A 20850-nucleotide genomic window follows, 5' to 3' on the forward strand; every position below is an offset into this window, starting at 1 on the left:
TAAAGCACTTACTAATACTATACAACCTTTAGTTTCAATTTTGCGGAAGGGAGAAAGAAAGAAAGAAAGCTTTATTAACGTCTACTAGAGGCCGAGAGAGACTTGAGCGTGTGCGGGAGGGAGGGAGGGAGAGAGAGAGAGAGAGGACTTGAGCACTGCATAGAGATGCCCGCATGAGAAAACTTAAGCGCCGCACAGAGGCTGCCACACGCAAACAAGGAAAAGCGGAAAAAAAACGACATTGACTTGCGTCCGTTTTTTAACCTATAAAATCAAAAGTACACGTTCACTACGTTTCCAAACGTTAGTGAACGTTTCAAACGTTTGCAAACGTTTGGATTACACCCAAACGTAGTTTGGATGCAACTATGCACATGTCACATGCCACATAACCATGTCAGCAGACAGTTTCACACGCATGGTTCGCGGGCGGACATCCCCTTACCCGAAACTACACATTGGTCGAAGCAAGCATGAAACAACATGCAATTTCAATTGCAAGCAAGCACATAAAGATACTATGCAATGCAGCATTGGTATGGACAATTCCCGTTCATGAGATTATACCAAAATAGACGTGCTCCAGGCAAGTACACGAGGTACCAGACCCAATGGAACACCAATCCACCAAGCATTCGTGGGCATGTACACAGAGACACAAGTCCCAACGGAAAGCCGAGTCCACAGTATCACATAAGTGGCATTAATCCCCGACATATACAGCTGCCATGGACACCAATCCAATGTACATACATGATGAGAAAGCACGGGTGGACCAATTGGGTGGCCAAATGGTGACAGGATGAATGTGCTAACACCCCCTCTCACCACCAGATGTTGAGCATACTCCGAGAAGCCGAAGATAAGGAGTCAAGGAAGCGTGAGAAACCGGCTTGGTGAACAAATCTATTGCATTCCCCGCTGAAGGACAATACTCCAAACGCATATCTCCACCAAGAACCCATTCGCGAACATAGTTATACTATATCTCAATGTGTTTCGTACGAGCATGAAACACAGGGTTCTTGGCAATGGCAATGCAACTCTGATCGTCACACCAAAGAAGAGTAGATCCGGTAGGAGGACAGCCAAGCTCCCCCGAAAATCTCTGCAGTCAAATCACCTCACATGCAACATAACAAACCGCACGATACTCCGCCTCTGTAGAGGGAGGCACCACAATAGGCTACTTTTTACTGCTCCATGAAATGGCCCCAGACCCAAGTGAAAAAACACAACCGGTGGTCGAACGCTGCATATCTGTATCTCCAACCCAATCTGAATCCGACCATCCAAGAAGAGTGCATCCTTGGCCATAGAATATGCCAAAGTCCAGAGTACCACGCAAGTACCAAAGAACTCTGAGAGTACACCGCCAATGCTAGTGACGGGATTTGGATGAGAAAGAAGTTAAGAACTCAACAAGCTGACTGCGAAACAAATGTCCAATCAGGAGTAGGCCAACCAAACCAAACAACCGACGGGAACCCGATACTGTCCTTGATCAATCCCTGGAGAAGCATTAAGAAGAGAAAGCTTCTCACTAGGATCCATAGGAGAAGATACTGATTTGCATCCAGTCATCTGAAATCTGTGAAGTATCTCCCGTGTGTACTGCTGCTAAGAGACCTTCAGGGTCTACCAAATCTAAAAGTCAAGAAAATAATGCAGAAGGCTAAGATCCGACATCTCAAACTCTATCTCCAAAGCATCCATGACTGAATGGATCCACACAGAATAAGAACCTGTAAAGATGAGGTCATCAACATAGACCACACTGATAACAATCAACCCCCTCTCAAGGAGGATATAAAGGTTCGAATCTGCATGAGAGCAATACAGGCCAAGCTTCTAAAAGAACTCATCAATCCGCTGGTACCAAGCCCACAGAGCCCGCTTCATACCATATAAAGCTTTCTTCAGCCGGTACATCCTAGCAGCTGATCAACATAAACCTCCTATGTAAGCTCCCCATTCAGGAAAGCCGACTTGGCATCCATCTAGAATACGGGCCATCTATGATGTCCTACAAGAGCAAGAACGGTGCGAATGGTAGTCATCCGGGCCGTCAGAGCAAAGGTCACATCGAAGTCGACTCCAGGGCACTAAGCATAACCCTTGGCAACCAACCTCACCTTGTGCTTGTCCAAGCTGCCATCAACTCAGAACTTCGATAATCTCGTTGTAGAGGCTGATAACTCAAATGGCCAAACCGATCATGCCAAAGAGCTGAAGAAGAACCAAAAGAAAGAAAAGTGGTCAACTTGTACAAACCACTATCTTGGACTCCCTGAGCCAAGATGTTACCAATCTCCTTATCACAAACAGCAATCTCATAACAAGAGAAGATCACCTCCACACCCTAAGCGGTAAGAGCACTCACTAACAAAAGGTTAAATGCCAAATCTGGAATGTACAGAACATTACAGAAGTACCTCTTGTCCTTGGAGGAGCAGAAGATGGGAATGGTGCCATGTCCATGCACTAGCACGGAAGAAGAATCACCCAAAGTGATCTCGCCGTCCTGGCAGTGAAGTCCTCAAACCAATCTCGATGGAGTGTCATGTGAGCACTAGCACCACTATCCACAATCCACAGCCGCAAATGAGAAGTCACAAGAGCAAGTATACGGCAAGTACCTGCTAATAGAAGAATACCATTATCCTTCTTGGTCTGAGACACCGCTGTAGAGGAAGAGTTCTTTGCTTTTTCATCCCGCTTCTTCTTGTCACATTGGGGTGATTTATGACCCTTCTTGCCACAATAATGACACTCAATGTCCTTGTTTTTAGAAGATCTACTTTTGTCTTTGTCTTTATCCTTGTCGTTATCCTTGGAATTCTTGTCAGAACCCCCTTTTCCTTTCTTCTGTTGATTAATCCCTTTATCTCGTGCAGCCAAAGCTCCATCAGAACCACCAGAGGTGCTAGTCCGCTCCTCAAAGCAAGACTCAATCTACATAATGGAGGGAAGAACTTCATCAAAAGTAACTGGAACGGGACGAGGAGAAGAAACAAGAGACTGAAAATAAGCATCAAACCTCTCTAGAAGCTTAGAGAGAAGCCGAATAGTCATATCCTCTGTAGAGATATCCTTGCCACAAACAGCAAGCTCATCTCGGAGATCTTTCATCTTCGAGATGAAAGCAGATAAAGATGGAGAGGTAAAAACTGACAAGTTCATAAGCTGCTTTTCCAACGCCAAAATCCGACCTGAAGACTTAATCTCGTAAAGATCTGCAAATGCCTTCCAAACTTCATGTGCAGTGTCTGCTGTACGCACATGAGAGAGAACAAAATCCTGACAATTCAACATCAGAAAAGAGAAAACACGACGATCATTTGCCTGCCAAATTCAATCTGTGCCCGAGTCACACCACCGGAAGCAAGGGTGGGAGGGGTGGCATTGGCACGTGTAACAAGCCAATTGTTATGACCCTGTGAAAGTGGAACAGCACAAGTGTGGGCATGGTGGTTGGTGAGCAAGATAAATATTTAATGATTCACATTTGGGTTCCTGGACAAATAGAAATATGGTGGACATCTTCAAATGTGAAGGGGGACCAAGGACATTAATATTTTTAATGTTTTAACGTTGGGTGGCCCCTAGGCATAAGTGACCCTTAGGAAGTTGATAAACTTTAGAAAGGGGCACTAGGATATTTTTGGGAAAAAGGGGCAACTCCACTTTGGGAGTTACACGTCTCTCTCTCTCTCTCTCTCTCTCTCTCTCTCTTGGGGGATCGTGCAAGCTACCTGCGTGGAGGAGAAGAAAAATTCTGTCGACTGGCTGCATAGAGATGGCGGCTGGATTTGCTGTGTGGAGAACAGGCTGTACTGAATACAGGCCGTACAAAGCCTGGCCGTACAGACCACGTGGTTGCAGGCCGTACAGGGCAAGCAGCTGCAGTCCTATTGGCAGCTGGTTTAGGCAGCGCTGGTGGGCCACGTGGTTGCAAGCAACTGCAGTCCTATAGCGGCTGGTTTAGGCAGCGCTGGCAAGTACGGACAGCAAGTACAATCTGTACTGTTGGTACTGGCGGCGGCGGTTGTACGACAGCAGGTACAAGCTGCTGCACACCGATTGGTTCAAGCGGCTGCTGTGCAGGCGGGTACTGTACGGTACAGAATAACACACAAGCGGGTACTGTACGAGTAACACTGACGCTGCAGGACATCTGACACAAGCTGGTATGGCTGCTGTACGACAGCCGACACAGGCAGCAGTTGCACGTACAGTACTGTACGGACATGTACAATCAGGTACTGCAAACTTGTACGGACAGGTTTGCAGTGTCCGTACAGGTTTGCAGTACCTGATTGTACATGTCCGTACAGTACTGTATGGACATGTACAATCAAGTACTGCAAACCTGTACGGACAAGTACAGGTGGGTGCAGTCCTGAACACTTGCAGGCGGTGCATCTTCAGCTGCAGGCGGCGCTTTATCAGAGTATAGTTGGTGCATCAGTCAGGCGGCTGCAAGGAGAAAAGTACAGACAGGCTGTTGCAAGTACAGACTGGTACAGTCAATCCCTCTTGTGCAGATCCACGCATAAAAATTGGTAAGCTCTGAACATATCAATCTTTCTTTCTTTCCACTGGCTTATGTCTGCTGCAGAGTTGTGTCATCTGGCCCCTTGTGAGAGGAGGGGTATGGCAGTTTGAAGGGTGGAAACAGAGATTGGACAGTGGATGTGTATTTGAACTAAGTTGAAACCATGTTCATGGAACAGCCAGATGTGTGCTCAAGGCTGCCCTGCTGAATTGTCTTGGTTGACTAGAGGGAAGCACAATGTGTTGGTTTTGTGGGACACAGATCTGTGTGTGAATCCCTTGTGCTAAGAGGTCTTGAGGGCTGCCAGATTGGACATGCAGGTTTACTCTCCTGGACTAGATTTGTTGTACTCAGTTATACATTTCATTGAATTTGAATAAAGAAATACCGAAAGGGGCGCCAAGCTTTGGGGCCAACAGGTGTCGATTTCCTTTCAGTTCTGGAGCATTCTAGCTCCTGTTAATTTTGTTATTTATTTGGACTACAATTGGAAGGGTGACTGCTAGTCTACCGCACTTTGGTTTCTACCAAAGGCCGGTTTCACCAATCCCAAAGTGTTGGACATGATAATTCAATTGATCAAAACATACTCAAGGTGGATCAAAGCTTGTACAAAACATCATGAATATGAGAGACAAAAACTGGTATATGCAAAAAATTGCTTTGAGATTAACACAAGAAGACACTAATTATGATTAGACATGAACCAAACTTACATAATCACTTGATCACGACTTGTACCTTATTTAGAGACTCCTCTACCCTATTTTTAGTTACATGAGTTGCATGAACAACGTGCACCAACCATTTGTAGGCTTTACACACCAACCACTGACCACTAGCCTAACAACCACACATTAAATTGGACTAAGGAGTTGGGATTACATTTATCCAACACAGAGATCCATGCCACGCAAGGCTGATTTCACCTTCACCTTCCACAAAGTGTAGTTGGAGCCATCCAACTTTGCAGACTCGGAGAACATATGAAGTGTAGTCAAGGTAGCCATCACAAGAGCTTGGCCTCAATCTCAAAAAGAAATACACAATCTCGGAAGGAGTGTCCACCACAGGTACCAGAAGCCACCAATCCTCAACTCAGAACACCAAAAAATGCAAAAGCCACTTGTAGGGAAGAAAACGCAGCAAATCAGATGCTACAGCCCTGAAAAGGAGCAGCGGACAGGTGACAAGGGGGATCTCAAGAGATCAAACCAGTGAGGGAAGACCTGAATCTGTGGTGGAGAAGCGCCGGAAGAAGCCGGCCGACCAGCAACGGATCTGAGAAGAAAGCGCAGATGTGAAGGTGCTGAAAACTGAGACAGATCTGGGGCAAAAAGTTAATGCTGACTAGGGCAGTAGATTAACGCTGAACCGGGAGCGATGATACCATGAATGAGTGCACAAAGCGGAAGCAAACAAGCACTAGAGTGTGTTGAGAGAGAGTGCGAGAGAGAGATGAAGCAACTATGCTGAATATACTGCAGTGATACAGTCCCAAGCAAGAGTCTCATAAGTGAGGGAAGCAAAAGGAAGACTAGACTATGAGAAAAGAGGGAGGCAAGCTCACCTATTTATAGGTAAGAAGGGCTGGCCGATTGGACATGGGACAGCTGGCAGATTGGGCATGAGGTACCGACCTAGGAAAAATGCCAAAAAAATATACAAAAATAGGGTGGCCAGCCCACAACCAAGGGCCATGAAAAGGGACCAAAAAGGGTACTCCAATGATGAGCAAAATCTAGGGATGAATGTGCTAACAATTTTCTTACCCAAACTAAATTGTCGGAGAAGCATATGAGGATGGCCGATTTCCTCTCTATGTTTCATTTTCAGATCTTACACACCCCAAGAAAGAAGAACGTAGTGGTAGATGCATTGTCACGAAAGCTATATGTAGCAGCTATCTCGATTACCTCTCATGGAGACTTGTCTTCCATGCGTGATTTGTATCATATGGATGCCGATTTTGCCACTATTTGGACTGATTTGATGGCTGGTCATGCACATGCCTCATATGTGATCAAAGAGGGTTATCTCATGAAAGATAATTGCCTATGTGTGGTATCCGACTTAAGGCAAAAGGTTTTGGATGAGTGCCATGCTCCTCCATATGCTGGTCATAGAGGCATAATGCCTACTATGCACCTGATTGAGCGGTATTTCTTTTGGCCAGGTATGCGGGAAGGACATAGAGGCACATGTACATGCATGTATCACCTGTTAAAAGGTGAAATTTGATAGGCAAAAGGCACCAGGTTTGCTTCAGCCATTGCCTATTCCCACGCAGCCATAGGAAAGTATTACAATGGATTTCATTATGGACTTGCCACGGACCCAACAGCGTAATGCAATTTGGACAATTGTGGACAGGTTTAGCAAGCAAGCTCACTTCTTGCCAGTCAAAAAGACCATCAAAGCTGAGCATATGGTTAAAATATGTCTTGCACAAGTGTTCAAGCATCATGGAATGCCGAAGTCCATTGTGGGGGATAGAGATCCCAGGACTACAAGTCTCTTTTGGCGGGCCTTATTTGATAATATGGGCATGAAATTGGACTTCTCATCAACTTATCACCCTCAAACGGATGAGCAAAGTGAGGTTGCAAATTCAACCGTGTTGGATCTCTTGAAATGTTGTGGCGGATCAAAAGTCTTCTTGGAAGAAGTACTTACCGCTTGTGGAATTCGCATACAACACGGTGCATGCATCTATGGTAAAGGACCCGTTTGAGATTGTTTACCCTAATTTCAACCTTCCTTTTTCAAGTTGAACCATAGGGGAAGCTTTCTCAGGGTTTCCTTTATCGTCTTGAAGACTTTTGTCACGAAGGATTACGATAGATTGAAGATTTTAATACTCCAAACGCTTCCATCGTCGCGAAGACTTCCAGTGTCGTCGACTCTACTTACAATTGGTAAGCTTTGATGCTTAAATATGGAAGCAAGTAGCAGGAGGGAGGACCAGGACTCCATGTTCACATACCCTGTGTAGTCAAAGTTACTCCTGCCGTTTGCGCGGCCGCGCTTGGTTGAATTTCTTCACTTTGACATTCAGAGCACTAGGCAAAAATCACATTGCGTCAACATCCATGGGGACCATCGCAATGCTTTGTTTTAATTAAACAATCGGATTCCCGTTGTCTGTACTAGTTCTGAGACGGTTGTCCCCCCCCCCCCCCCTCTTCGGGGCGGCCAGTGCGATTGACTTATTCGCTGTCCACTAAACAGTGAACTGAGACACCTTGAGGATTGTTTTGGGCTGAATAGAACCTCTGTTTTGGGGCTGATTTGGGGCACCTTTAGGGCTACATTTTCTCTCTGTATATACCCTGTTGCTGCAGATCTCTGGCAGGCCTGTACGCTGAATTTTCTAGCTGTTGTTGTAGGCTGCTTATGTGCTGTGCGTGTTTGCTCCAGAGGTGGCCTTCTTGATGTCATGTGCAAGACATGCACTGGCTGAACTTAGAGCTAATTCTGAGGAGAGCAACAAGATAAAGACAGATAAGAACCAGAGATTTGGAACATGTGTGGCTGATTTGGCAGGGATTTGACTGATGGTGGAATGGAGTGCTGTCGGCCAGCATATACAGGTTTATATCCAGTCGGCTACAGCAAGATGAATAAAGCTTGTCCATGAAGCTGGCGGCCAGTTTATTATGTCATGTCCTGCCTATAAAAGGCAAACAATGCTCATCGTTTTAGTCATTCAGGCCAGCAATGGGCTGAGTCATAGGATTAGGCCTAGACTGGGGTTTACACCTTTTCATGGAAGGCAGCCAAGGGCTGCAAGACTGTTGTCCCTTTTTGTACTCTATGATATACTGAATACTCAGCTCTCTCTCTCTCTCTCTTCTGCATGTGTTTTGCATCAGCATGTTTCCAGATGGTGTTTAGGGTTGAAAGAAGACTCCCAAAGCTTCCGCATGTGACATGTGCTGCCCATGTCCCTCTGAGATATTGTTGCTGGCCATGTGCCACCCACCCTTATTGCATCACGAATGGATGAAACCATCGCATGTGTCTTGATCTTGTGGTGATGCGAGAATCAGGCAACTTTGTCTCAGCATCAGGCTCAACAAGCCTAAACACTGATTCAGTCCCAGTTGAAGGTGCGCATGTCCAAGGTACAGGAAAGCATACAGGTACGAGGCCCAAGGCAAGGAACACAAGCCATGGAAGAATTCCCACGAGGCTGGTTGGTGGTGTTCCACAGAGCCCAAGGGGATGGCAATCCTCTGAGTCGGGTGCCACTTGGGGCACACCAGGAAAGGCTTTCAAGCAACGGTTCCAGATCCTCCAAGGCGTAGAGTGAGACTACCAGACTCATGTCTCAGTAAAGAAGACCAACGACAATGTTCAGGGACAGGGCAGAAACGGAATGGGGACTTGATGGAACAGATGCATAGATCATCATCAAAGTTAGAGTGGATTTGGAGACCAAGACGGGTTTTCAGTGAAAGGTTGCCAGAGTAGGAAGGATGGCGGAATAGAATGTGATGATGACAGTCATCCAAGAAAACAAATTGGAATCTCGTCATCAAGTTTAAAAGAGGGGGATGTCATGTGCAAGACATGCACTGGCTGAACTTGGAGCTAATCCTCAGGAGAGCAACCAGATAACGACAGATCAGAACTAGAGATTTGGAGCATGTGTTGCTGATTTGGAAGGGATTTGACTAATGGTGGACATGGAGTGCTGTCGACCACTATATACAAGTTTATATCCAGTCGGCTGCACCAAGATGAATAAAGCTTGTCTAGGAAACTGGCCGACCAGCAATCGGCCAGTTTATTATGTCATGTCCAGCCTATAAAAGGCAAACAATGCTCATCGTTTTAGTCATTCATGCCACCAATGGGCTGAGTCATAGGATTAGTCCTAGACTAGGGTTTACACCTTTTCATGAAAGCAACCAAGGGCTGCTGTACCTTTTTGTACTGATATACTGAATACTCAGCTATCTCTCTCTCTCTCTTCTACATGCGTTTTGCATCAGCATGTTTCCAGATGGTGTTTAGTGCTGAAAGAAGACTCCCAAAGCTTCCGCATGTGACACTTGATGACCTGCGTTTTAGGGTTACAGCTTGCTGGACAACTTTCTATGTTCTCCTTCAAATGATGATGATATGATTTGATCTGTATGCTCCCCTTATGCAAGCTATTCAAGGGTCAATTGCCTCTTCATGCTTGGGCAGACCCTTGAGCTCACAGGTTGCAAGATGATTTATGCCCTTGGCTAGCTGCTCTTAAACAGACATAAAGAGCTAGGGTTGCTCTCAAAAGAAATAATTGCCTTTTGATACTTTGACATGACACATTTGCCAGGGACTTGGACAAGGATTTGACACGCACTTCGGCTTCTCCGGGCACCCGGCCAAATAGTCTAATAAGTGCCCGGTTGGTTTATACAACTTGCAAAGAGGGTTACATAGACTACCACCAACAAAACCCATGTGTAAAACGCCCAATAGTGCAAAGACTGAAGCATGTCTATTAGATCACACCCATCCAGGGTTTCCTGGGTGTTCCCAAGGTCCATGAACAAATCACATTCATGAAATCCACGCATTAATACAATTCATGTGAAAGCCCATCAAGGGAAGATAATTTCTCGCACGAGAAGTGAGGCTGGTGACAAAAGCTAGAGAGAAAGTATTTATGGCCCCACTTGCCTCAAGAAGTATTTGATTATATGAGTGTTAGATTTGCCAAAAAGCCAAGGTGCCTTGTGGGAAGGCACCTATATGCTAAAGAGGGAAAGTGCTTTGCATGTAAAAGCAAAAATCAAGTGTTTAGGGAATGCCCGCAACGCAAAAAGAATCAGAATGACAGACAGCCCAAGGTGAATGTACATGTTGTTCCTAACATACAAGGGAATACAAGTCAAGAGGGTAATGAGAGAGTGGTATGCAAAGCTTGGGGACAAATTAAGGACCAACCCGCTCTCTTCATAGTTGATGATTGTGTGAATATGTGAATATGACGCAGAAGCAAATAGAGATCACACAAGAGAGAGTAGACAGCCAAAAGAGATCCAACACTTGAGCCAAGAACTGAAAGTATTGAATGAATTATGAATGAACAATGTGTTGGAAATTATTTCATCCCCAGATGGACTTTCCCATGCATATTCATGCTTGTATCTGGCTCCATATGAAGCCCTGCATTGCCATATCTTAGCAGAGATTTTTCAGCATTTTTTCTACCATTTTTCTGGTATTTTTTAGGCATTTTATAGCATTTTTTGCCACAGCCTTGCTGTCAGCCTGCTCCAGCTGGCCGACCAGCATTCTGAGGTACTATAAAAGGGTTGGCTCCCTTTTCCCTCATATCATCTCATTTTTTCAGCTTCTGCAATGATACGCAGCATCTATGGGACCTCCCTCATGCTGCTCCACATGATGTACTACCTTTTCTGGTGATATTCAGCAGTGATCTTCTTTTCTCCTCTATGCTTGCTGTCCATATACAGTTTTGTACAGTTCTTGCAGCATTTCTGAGTGGGTATCTCAGCATAGTACCCATTCTTTCATGGTATCAGAGCGGGTAACATCTACAGGAACCTGCGTTTTCTATTCCCATGCTACTATTGACTGTTTACAGCATATAGGAGCTGTTCACCAGCTGCGTTTTCTTCATCAGTAACCTGCGTTTTCCTGTGGAGCTGCGTTTTCACTTGGGACTGCCTCAAGTGCTGCGTTTTCTTCCTGTAGAGCTGCTTTACAGCCTTTACCACTGCAGAGTCATTCTATTCTCTTCTCTTTCTGGTTCCCTCTCACCCACCCTCTCTTCTAGTCTTTCTAAAGGAGGCTTGGGCTCTTGGAGGTGATGGCTTCTGGAGATCACCATTCTCCCCTCTTGGGGAATCTCTTCTCTTCTCTTATGGAGGTCACACAGGAGACTTCTGATTCAGAAGTCAACGCCCTATCCGCAACTAAGGATTATTTACAAGAGTTTCTGACAGAGACCTTATCAGTTCCTCTAATCCCTTTGGATGAGTATCTTCCTTCTCTTGTGTTGTTTCATGCTAATGCTATTATTGCAAATTTTCTCTCCTCTCTTTCAGAGGAGAATAGTGGTTCTTCTACAGTGCAGGTGGACGATTTTGTTGAGATATCCTCACATATTCTGGAGCTTCCTACTTTGGCGGCTTCTCTCCTGGCAGTTGCTTCTCCTTCTTATGTTTCGCCTGTTCCTGCTTCGAACCTGGCAAATTCAACTATCACTGATGATCAGTTTATTCCAGTGGTTGTTTCAGTTTCTCTTCTTCAGAGGAGGATTCTACTTCGGTCCCGATACTTGTTGTAGATGCAGAGGAGATACCACATTTTTCGGAGCCATCTGAGGGCTTCTCTCTCCAGATTGATCCTGGTGTTTTGTCTTGGTTATCTTCTCGATCTTCTCGTGGCTTCTTCCAGAGACCTTCTCGGTATTTAGATGTACCATATCTTCGCGAGCTTTGTGCCTTTTATGAGGAGGTTGTTCCTTCAGACTCTTTGGAGGATTTTTTGCAGCGTACCAGACTTGGTCCACCCATCTGGTGCTGAAGAGGAGGTGTTGGAAATTATTCCAACCCCAGATGGACTTTCCCATGCATATTCATGTTTGTATCTGGCTCCATATGAAGCCCTGCATTTGGCATATCTTAGCAGAGATTTTTCAACATTTTTTCTACCATTTTTCTGGTATTTTTTAGGCATTTTATAGCATTTTTTGCTACAGCCTGCTACAGCTAGCCGACCAACATACTGAGGTACTATAAAAGGGCTGGCTCCCTTTTCCCTCATATCATCTCATTTTTTCAGCTTCTGTAGTGATAGGCAACATCTACGGGACCTCCCTCATGCTGCTCCACATGAGGTACTACCTTTTTTGGTGATATTCAGCAATGATCTTCTTTTCTCCTCTATGCTTGTTGTCCATATACAGTGTTGTACAGTTCTTGCAGCATTTCTAAGTGGGTATCTCAGCATAGTACCCATTCTTTTACAATGTCCATGCTTATATACATATCTGTACAGCCAGTCGGCCTGGAGGACAAATGTCCACAGCTGATAAAAATGCCTTAAATTGCCTAAGAAATATGGAAAAAATCCCTATTTACATCATATAAATATCTGGATTAGAGGGGAAATAAAATGGGATAAAATGGAGATTAAATGCTGGAGATGACATGTCCAACACCTCCTCTCAGCTCCAGCATAGGGGCATACCAGTAAGGAGCTAATCAATAGTATCTCGAGGAAGAGGTTTGGTGAAGGGATCAACAAGGTTGTCCTAAGAAGGACAATCCTCCAGTGTAATGATGCCGTCGGCGACCAGCTCTCGAACGAAGTGAAAGTGGACCTCAATATGTTTGGTCCTACCATGGAAGGATAAAATTCGAGCCAATGCCAAAGCACTCTGGCATCAGTAAGAATACGGATAAGAGAATCCGAGAGTACATCAAGATTGCTCAACATCTGGAACAACCATAACACCTCACAACAGATATCCAGATAAGCACAACACTCAGCCTCGATATAAGATAATGAAATTGTATTCTGCTTCTTGGATCTCTAGGAAATAAGATCGGAACCAAGAGTGAAGCAATGACCAAAAGTGGATCGTCAAGTATCCTTATCACCTTTCCAATCAACATCAGAGTATCCAACAAGCTCAATGCCTCCTCTGAAAGTCTACAATACCGGATAAGTATTGGAGAACCCTCAGAGTGGCTTGCCAATGAGAATGTCAAGGAGCGAAAGAAAACTAACTAAGAACACTGACACCGTAAGAAATGTCGGGCCTGGTGTAAGTCAAATAAATAAGAGAACTAACAAGCCTCCGGTACTGTGTACTGTCCTCAAAGAGGGGAGAGGAATCATCACAGGAGAGCTTGGAGTTAGGATCCATTGGACAAGAAAGTGGACGCCACTTGGCAACCAACCTAGCTTTGTGTTTGTCCAAAGATCCATCAGCATGAAACTTTGTCTTAAAGACCCACTTGACCCCAATAACCTGTCAATGCAGAGGCCAGTCCACAAGCTCCCATGTGCAATTCCTCTCAATGAAATCAATCTCAATCTCCATGGCTGCCCACCACTCAAGAAGAGCAAGAGCCTCTTTAGCTGTAGTAGGCTCGTATGACTGTATCATTGTACTCGTCAAGGCAAGGTTACAAGGATGACGAAGCTGCTGTAATCTCCGTGCCCGTGTCAAAGATTGTGCTGAAGAATCAGCAAGCTGATGAAGTTCCATATCGAAGAGATGAGAATCACGAACAGTGGTTTCCAGCCATCGTGAAATCTTGGGGGCAATCCTCCGTTGCACAAAAGGAGGAGGAGGAGAAGCCAAGGAAGGAGGAAGTGGGGGTGGAGAGGCAAGGGTTAAAGAAGTTGATGGTGGAGAAGCTGGTGGTGAAGTTGGGGTGGCCGAGGAAGGAGAAGGAACCTCGATGGTAAGCTTGGGATGAGAGCGAGGATCATCTGAGGGTTCAACAAAGTAAACATCCCGAGAAATCACCAGGGATCGCGACTTTGAATCTCATAATCTGGAAGCTTTGGAGAAACCACATTTGAAGGAGAATGGTTGATAATGTAAACAACAGTGCTCACAGCTTCTCCCCACAAAGAGGGAGGAAGATCAAAAGAAGAAAGCATGGTACGGGCCATCTCTTGAACAGTCCTATTCTTGCGTTCAACCACACCATTTTGCTGAGGAGTGTGAGGTGTGGAAAATTAACGGCTTATACCTTTCTGTGAGAAAAAATTATGGAAGGGTCTGGAGATGAATTCTCATCCATTGTCGGAGCAAACTTGTCGAACCTTCTGTGTGGTCGCAATCTCGACCAAAGTCACCCCCTCTTGGAAGCGGGAGAAAGCTTGAGATTTTTCTGCCAAGAGATAAACCCAAACTTTGCGTGAGTAATCATCAATAATAAGCATAAAGTACCTAGCTCCTCCTTGGGGATAGTCTGCATGGGGCCGCACATGTCCATATGAATGAGCTCCAAAATATGAGAAGCCCGATGAGTAGCCTCGTGAGGAAAGGCATCTCAGGTTGCTTGCCATGAAGACAAGCCACACAAGCAAAGTGGGAGGGTTTCAGTGGTGGAAGACCCTCGACCATCTGCTGAGAAGACAGCAACTGCTGAGAAGTCTAATTCGGATGCCCGTAGCGAGCATGCCACAAATTTGTATCCACATGAGCTACCAAGGCATGATAGCTGTTAGGAAGTTTCGGCAGATGAGATTGGGACTCATTCAAAGAGCCACCAAAGTCCTCGGAAGTATCCTGGCTGGTCTTCTTTCTCATGGCCCTATCCTGAAGCATGCCAACAATGCTATGTTGATCAGGAGTAGAAGGAAGAAGTGATATAGTATCACAAAAAGCACAGAAAGTCTCGAGCAATTTGGCGAGAAGCTGATTGACAAAGTCTTCGTCGGTAGATTTGATCCCCAAAGAGACCAACTTCTTTTGAATGGTTATGAACTTCGTAACAAAATCCATGATGTTACCGGTATTGGCAATCTTAGAGTTGGAGAGCTAATTCTCAAAGGCTACCTTCTGAGTAGAGTTCTCACGATGATACCTTCTCAGGATGGTATCCCACAATTCTTCTACAGTTTCCTCATCATTGTCATCACATTGACGAGCAATAGAGGGTTTAATGTTGAAGAAGATAAAGGCATGAGCCCTTACATCTTTGTCAACCAAGGCATCAATTGCAACCTGACGAGAAGTAGTATCAGTAGAGGCACCAGAAACAATACCCCAATGATATCGAAGGAGAGTCTTCATCTATAGTGCCCAATCAAGATAATTGGTTCCATCTAAGATGGATTCCTTCGCAAGTTGAGGAATGGATGGAGAGATGACAATCGGTGTAGAAGCCATGGAATCCTCCTCTTGAATTTGCAACAAAAAGGCTTCAAAAGTGGGTACCCGAGGGTTGTCCACTCCTCCCTAGACTCTAGGTGAGGTGAAAGAAAGATGTAGAACTGTACTCCTACAAGAGATCAAGGCGCATGGGTGACAACAGGAGCCGACCCGATGCGCGATGAAGTAAGGGAGGGAGAGACTAATGGAGCAAGTGCATGGTGCTACCACTAGTCCAAGGTAGACACAGAATACAAAATTAGGGGAGGAGAGGGAGGGTTGGGAAAAAAAAAACGCAACAAGGTACTGTTGTAAGAGAAATGCAGCAAAGAAGTGTTGTCCAGAAGGCAAAAACCAGCCCTGAATCAGTGCAGAAAAAACGGTGATTTGTGCTCGAAGTAACTCTCCAAAATGCAGCCACCAAGGGAGTAGAGGAGCAAAAAAAATACAGGCTGAAAACTCTTCTTATTGATCTATGGAAGCACAAGATCTCTGATACCATGTGAGAATATGTGAATTTGAAGCGGAAGCAAATAGAGATCACACAAGAGAGAGTAGACAGCCAAGAGAGATCCAACACTTGAGGCAAGAACTGAAGTATTGAATGAATTATGAATGAACAATGTCTATGCTTATATACATATCTTTAGAGCCAGTCGGCTTGTAGGACTAGAGGACAAATGTCCACGAATGATAAAAATGCCTAAAATAGCCTAAGAAATATGGAAAAAAACCCTAATTACATCAGATAGATATCTCGATAAAAGGGGAAATAAAATCGAGATTAAATGGAGATTAAATGCTGATGATGACATGTCCAACTGATTGCGCACCAACTGGTAACTTCATCTCTGTGCGAATGGCCGCCGCTTTGGGCATTGAGGTAGGGAACTTGGGACCCAAATTGAAGCGGAAGAAGTCCAATCTACAAATGCCATTAGAGATTCTAGACAATCCTTTCAAACAAATCAACATGGACTTCATTACGAATGTCAACTGATTTGGGTAAGAGAAACACCCAAAGACTAACTATTGGAGTAAGCTTAGCAAGTTTTACTATGTTGGTCCCATGTAAGGACATCATTGCCACGGAAGAGAACTAGATTATTTTTGCGATAATCTAGAAGTATTGGTTTCCTAGTGCTCGCATACCTAAGGAAATTGCTCAAGTTGTGATGTAAATCCACACGGCAATTTTGGAAGACATTGTTTCTTAATCATCCCCTTAACTCTCAGGCAGCTCTTGCAAGACAAACACACAGCACAAACCACAATAGATATGGTGTTAACAGCTCACCACCCGTAACCTGGAGAGTGGGGTCTTGAAGCACTTAACTATTAATTCATCTAATCACTTAAAATGACCACGAGATTCACACACTTGAAAATCATTAACAGAGCAATAGAGTGTTTCACGAATAATTCCGAGACCATCAACATAAGATGGACCAACCCCCCTCTAGGAATTTTATTACCGGAAGGAGTATTTATAAAACAAGCTTGTGGGTGATCCTCAATCGCGGGTTGCCGAATACAATTAGGAATGTAGAACAACCTTCCACACAAGCTCACCAACAAAAACACTACTATAAAGGACCAATGCCATGTGCAGCCATGGAAAGACAGATTGCATGGGTACAATGTTGAGAAGGCGGCATCATGAGCTTAACATTGCCTAAATAATAGGCACATCCGCTCAGCTCAACACCTGGACTCTACAGTAGAAAGGAGAGTGCCAAACCCCTGTCCAATGTGCAATCCTGCGATATGTGTGTGTATATGTGTGTATGTATGGGGTCTGCAAGTGCATTCAAAGCTAAACTGATGAGAGGGTATATGTGTGATAAAAATGTACGTGTGTGTGTGTGTGCACGTGCATGTGTGTGTATGTACGTGCATACGTACGTGCGTATGTATGTATGTGCATTTACAGGTAGGCTGGTCCCTAGGGGTATATGTTCGTAGGCATGATTGTATGAAAGTGCAAGATGAAAGGCTATAATGCACTCTTCGGATTGGATAAGCATATTACAGTGCTTACTGGAATTACTTCAGAATTCTGATTACAGAAATGCAAAGAGTGCCATTGTTACATAAAGGAACGATTTAAGAAGCGAGTACCAAAGCCGAAGACGGAGCCCATGACACCTCCTGCGAAACCGTCGCGAAGGCCTGTGACGAGGCAGACCACGGGCCCACCTTCGCCTGGAGTCCCAGGCGGAGCAAGGCTGTCTGTTCGTGGTGGCTGCTGCGCATCTTCGGACGAGCCCGGAGAAGGGTAAGCTTCCATGATGCGGGAAATGAATTTTAATAACGTGGCTAAGTGATTTCCATGATAATAACAAGCTTAATTTCCTATACTAATTTCAAAGCAAATGCAAATGCATCGGTGTAAAATGAAGCCATCTAAACACTAAATCATTACTAGTATTGGACCCGCCCGGGAGCAAGGTTCCAGAAAAGAACTAGTTCTCTCTCTACAGCCATCTCTCTCTATATATCTCACACAAACTCACACACAGCCCCCATCTCTCTCTCTCTCTCTCTCTTCCCCCCTCTCTCTCTCTCTCTCTCTCTCTCTCTCACACACACACGCACGCATGCACGCATGCACACTCCCTCTCCCACAGATAGAAGCTCGCTCTCTCTCTCTCTCTCTCTCTCTCTCTCTCACATACTCACACATACTCTCTCTCTCTCTCTCTCTCTCTCTCTCTCTCTCTCACACACACACACACATGTAAATATTAGTATATACAATATTATGTTTTAGATACATATAGCTATACATAGACACATATACTTATACATACTTATATAGGTGAATTTAAAAATATAAATACACACATATACATAATTTTAATTAAATTTGATTAAATTTTAATTAATTTTGATCAAATTTTAATTAATTTTGATCAAATTTTAATGTATATAGATGGGTGGTAAGGTGTGCTCACTTTTAAATATATAGATAGATATATTATACACACACACACACACACATACACGCACACATATATATATTTCTATATATGTGTGTGTGTGTGTGTATACATTTACATATATATATGTATATACACACACACACACACACATCTGTATATACACACACATATATATATATCTGTATGTATGTATAAATGTAAATAAAAACACACATACATGTATACACACATATACATATATTTTTTTTATTTAATTTAATTTATATTTATATTTTATTAAAAGCTACTTTTTATTCTCTATCTCTCGCTCTCTTTTCACCCTCTCCCTCTTTGCACCTCTCTCTCTCTCTCTCTCTCTCTCTCTCTCTCTCTCTCTATGCCCCATCTCACTCTCTCTCAAGCACACGCACATAGATGCAGATGTACACACACGCATGCACTCTCTCTCTCTCTCTCTCTCTCTCTCTCTCTCACACACACATACACACACACACACGTAAACACCTGCATATGCACTAATGCAAACACACACTCTCTCCTCCCACACAAACTATCTCGCCAATAGAAATTCTCTCTCTCTCTCTCTCTCTCTCTCTCTCTCTCTCTCTCTCTCACACACACACACACACATAAGTTTAATTAATTAAATTTTAATGGTGGGGATGTGTGGTGAGGTTTGTGCACACACACATGCACATGCACACCCTCTCTCTCTCTCTCTCTCTCTCTCACACACACACACACACAAGCACACACACACACACACATGTACACACCTGCACATGCACTAATGCAAACACACTCTTCCCCCCCCCCCCCCCCCACACACACACTCTCACACATAGACTTCCATGAATCTCTCTCTCTCTCTCTCTCTCTCTCTCTCTCTCATACATACACGTACACACACTCTCTTTGTCATGCACGCATGTACACACACACTCACACATATATGTAAATACATAATATCTATAATATTATGTTTTATTATATTTAGAGACATGTATGTGTGAGTGTGTGTGCATATACCTATATACACATGTGCATTTATAAAATAAATAAACACACATACACATATACTTTTAATTAATACTAAATTTTAATAAGTAGGGATACATGGTGAGGTGTGCTCACTCTTAAATAAGTGTATCTTAAATACAATGTCTTTTGTGTTTTCTTTTGCACTCTAATGTGTGTGATTGTGTGTGCATATACACACGTATACACGATTGTGTAATGTTGACTTCATGTGCATATGTGTCGCGCAAGTCTCTTGATTGTGTGTATATACTAGTGTGTGTATGGTGTGAGTGTGTGTACGTGGTGTGTATGTTTGTGTTTGTGTGTATCCATGTGCATGTGTGTGTAACCATGTGAATATATCGATGTACATCTTTTTTTTTCTATGTGTGTACATGCATGTGCATATGTGTGTGGTGTGAGTGTGTGCATGTACCATGTGCGAGAGTGTGCATGCACGTGTGTGTAACCATGTGAATATATCGATGTACATCTTTTTTTTCTATGTGTGTACATGCATGTGCATATGTGTGTGTGAGTGTGTGCGTGTACCATGTGCAAATGTGTATGAGCTTACGTCTATGTATACATGTGTGCACATGTACTTGTGAATGTGAGTGTATGTATGTGTGTATATGTATGTGCTTGTGTGCATGTACACGCATGTATGTGTATGTGAAAGCTTGAGTGTGTGTGCATGTAAGTGTGCATATCTCTGTGTATGCACGTGTGTCCATGAGTGCGAGTATGTGTGTTTGTGTGCATGCACATGCATGTGTACGTCAACATACATACATATCTATTTATATATAAAAGCTTATATACCTATAGATACATACATACATACATATTATATATGTGTGTATGTATGTATTTATCTATGTGTGTGTCTGTGTGTGTGTGTGTGTATTTATCGATGTATGTATAGGTAGGTATATTCTCTCTCTTACACATGTATATAATAAAATATTAGAAGATATGTGTGTGTGTGTGTGTGTGGAGGAGGAGGAGGAGGAGGAGAGAGGGGTGGGTAATTTGCTTTCTAATGTATTATATGTATATATAGGTGTATGTATATATATATATATATATAAGAAACTCATTCAATGAGCAAATGACTTAATGGTGATAATTAATTGTGAGCCCCAATGTAGCTAGGCATATGGGAAAGACACCCCCAAAGACTGTCTTCTCTTCTCGTTTCTTCTTTTCAAAAGTTATCACTGTCCTTTCTCCACGTAAAGGCTAGGTTTTTAGGGTAGGCACCCTTGCTCTATCTTGTACAGATATAGATGTATGTGCATATATACGTGTATATGTGTGTGTGAGTGTGTGCATGTACACGTGCAATTGTGTATACATGTGTGTCTATGTATACATGTGTACATGTGTACTTGTGTATGTGAGTGTGTGTATGTGTATCTATTTGTGCTTATATGCGTGCATATGCATGTATGTGTATG

General features: G+C 43.7%; 1 protein-coding gene across 1 annotated transcript in view; it reads right to left on the reverse strand.

Annotated features, from left to right (window-relative positions):
* Window positions 1-17833, reverse strand: part of LOC147628211 (chloroplastic import inner membrane translocase subunit TIM22-2-like) — a 61762-nt gene extending 43929 nt beyond the window's left edge. The window contains exon 1 of the mRNA XM_086813269.1: window positions 17544-17833. Within this exon, the coding sequence (XP_086669395.1) occupies window positions 17544-17712 (169 nt within the window). The 5' untranslated portion in view covers window positions 17713-17833. The remainder of the gene's footprint in view (window positions 1-17543) is intronic.
* Window positions 17834-20850: the final 3017 nt, after the last annotated feature.

Source organism: Cibotium barometz, chromosome 19 (assembly GCF_041138505.1).
Source record: "Cibotium barometz isolate CiBa-2024 chromosome 19, ASM4113850v1, whole genome shotgun sequence".
NCBI classification, from domain to species: Eukaryota; Viridiplantae; Streptophyta; class Polypodiopsida; order Cyatheales; family Cibotiaceae; genus Cibotium; species Cibotium barometz.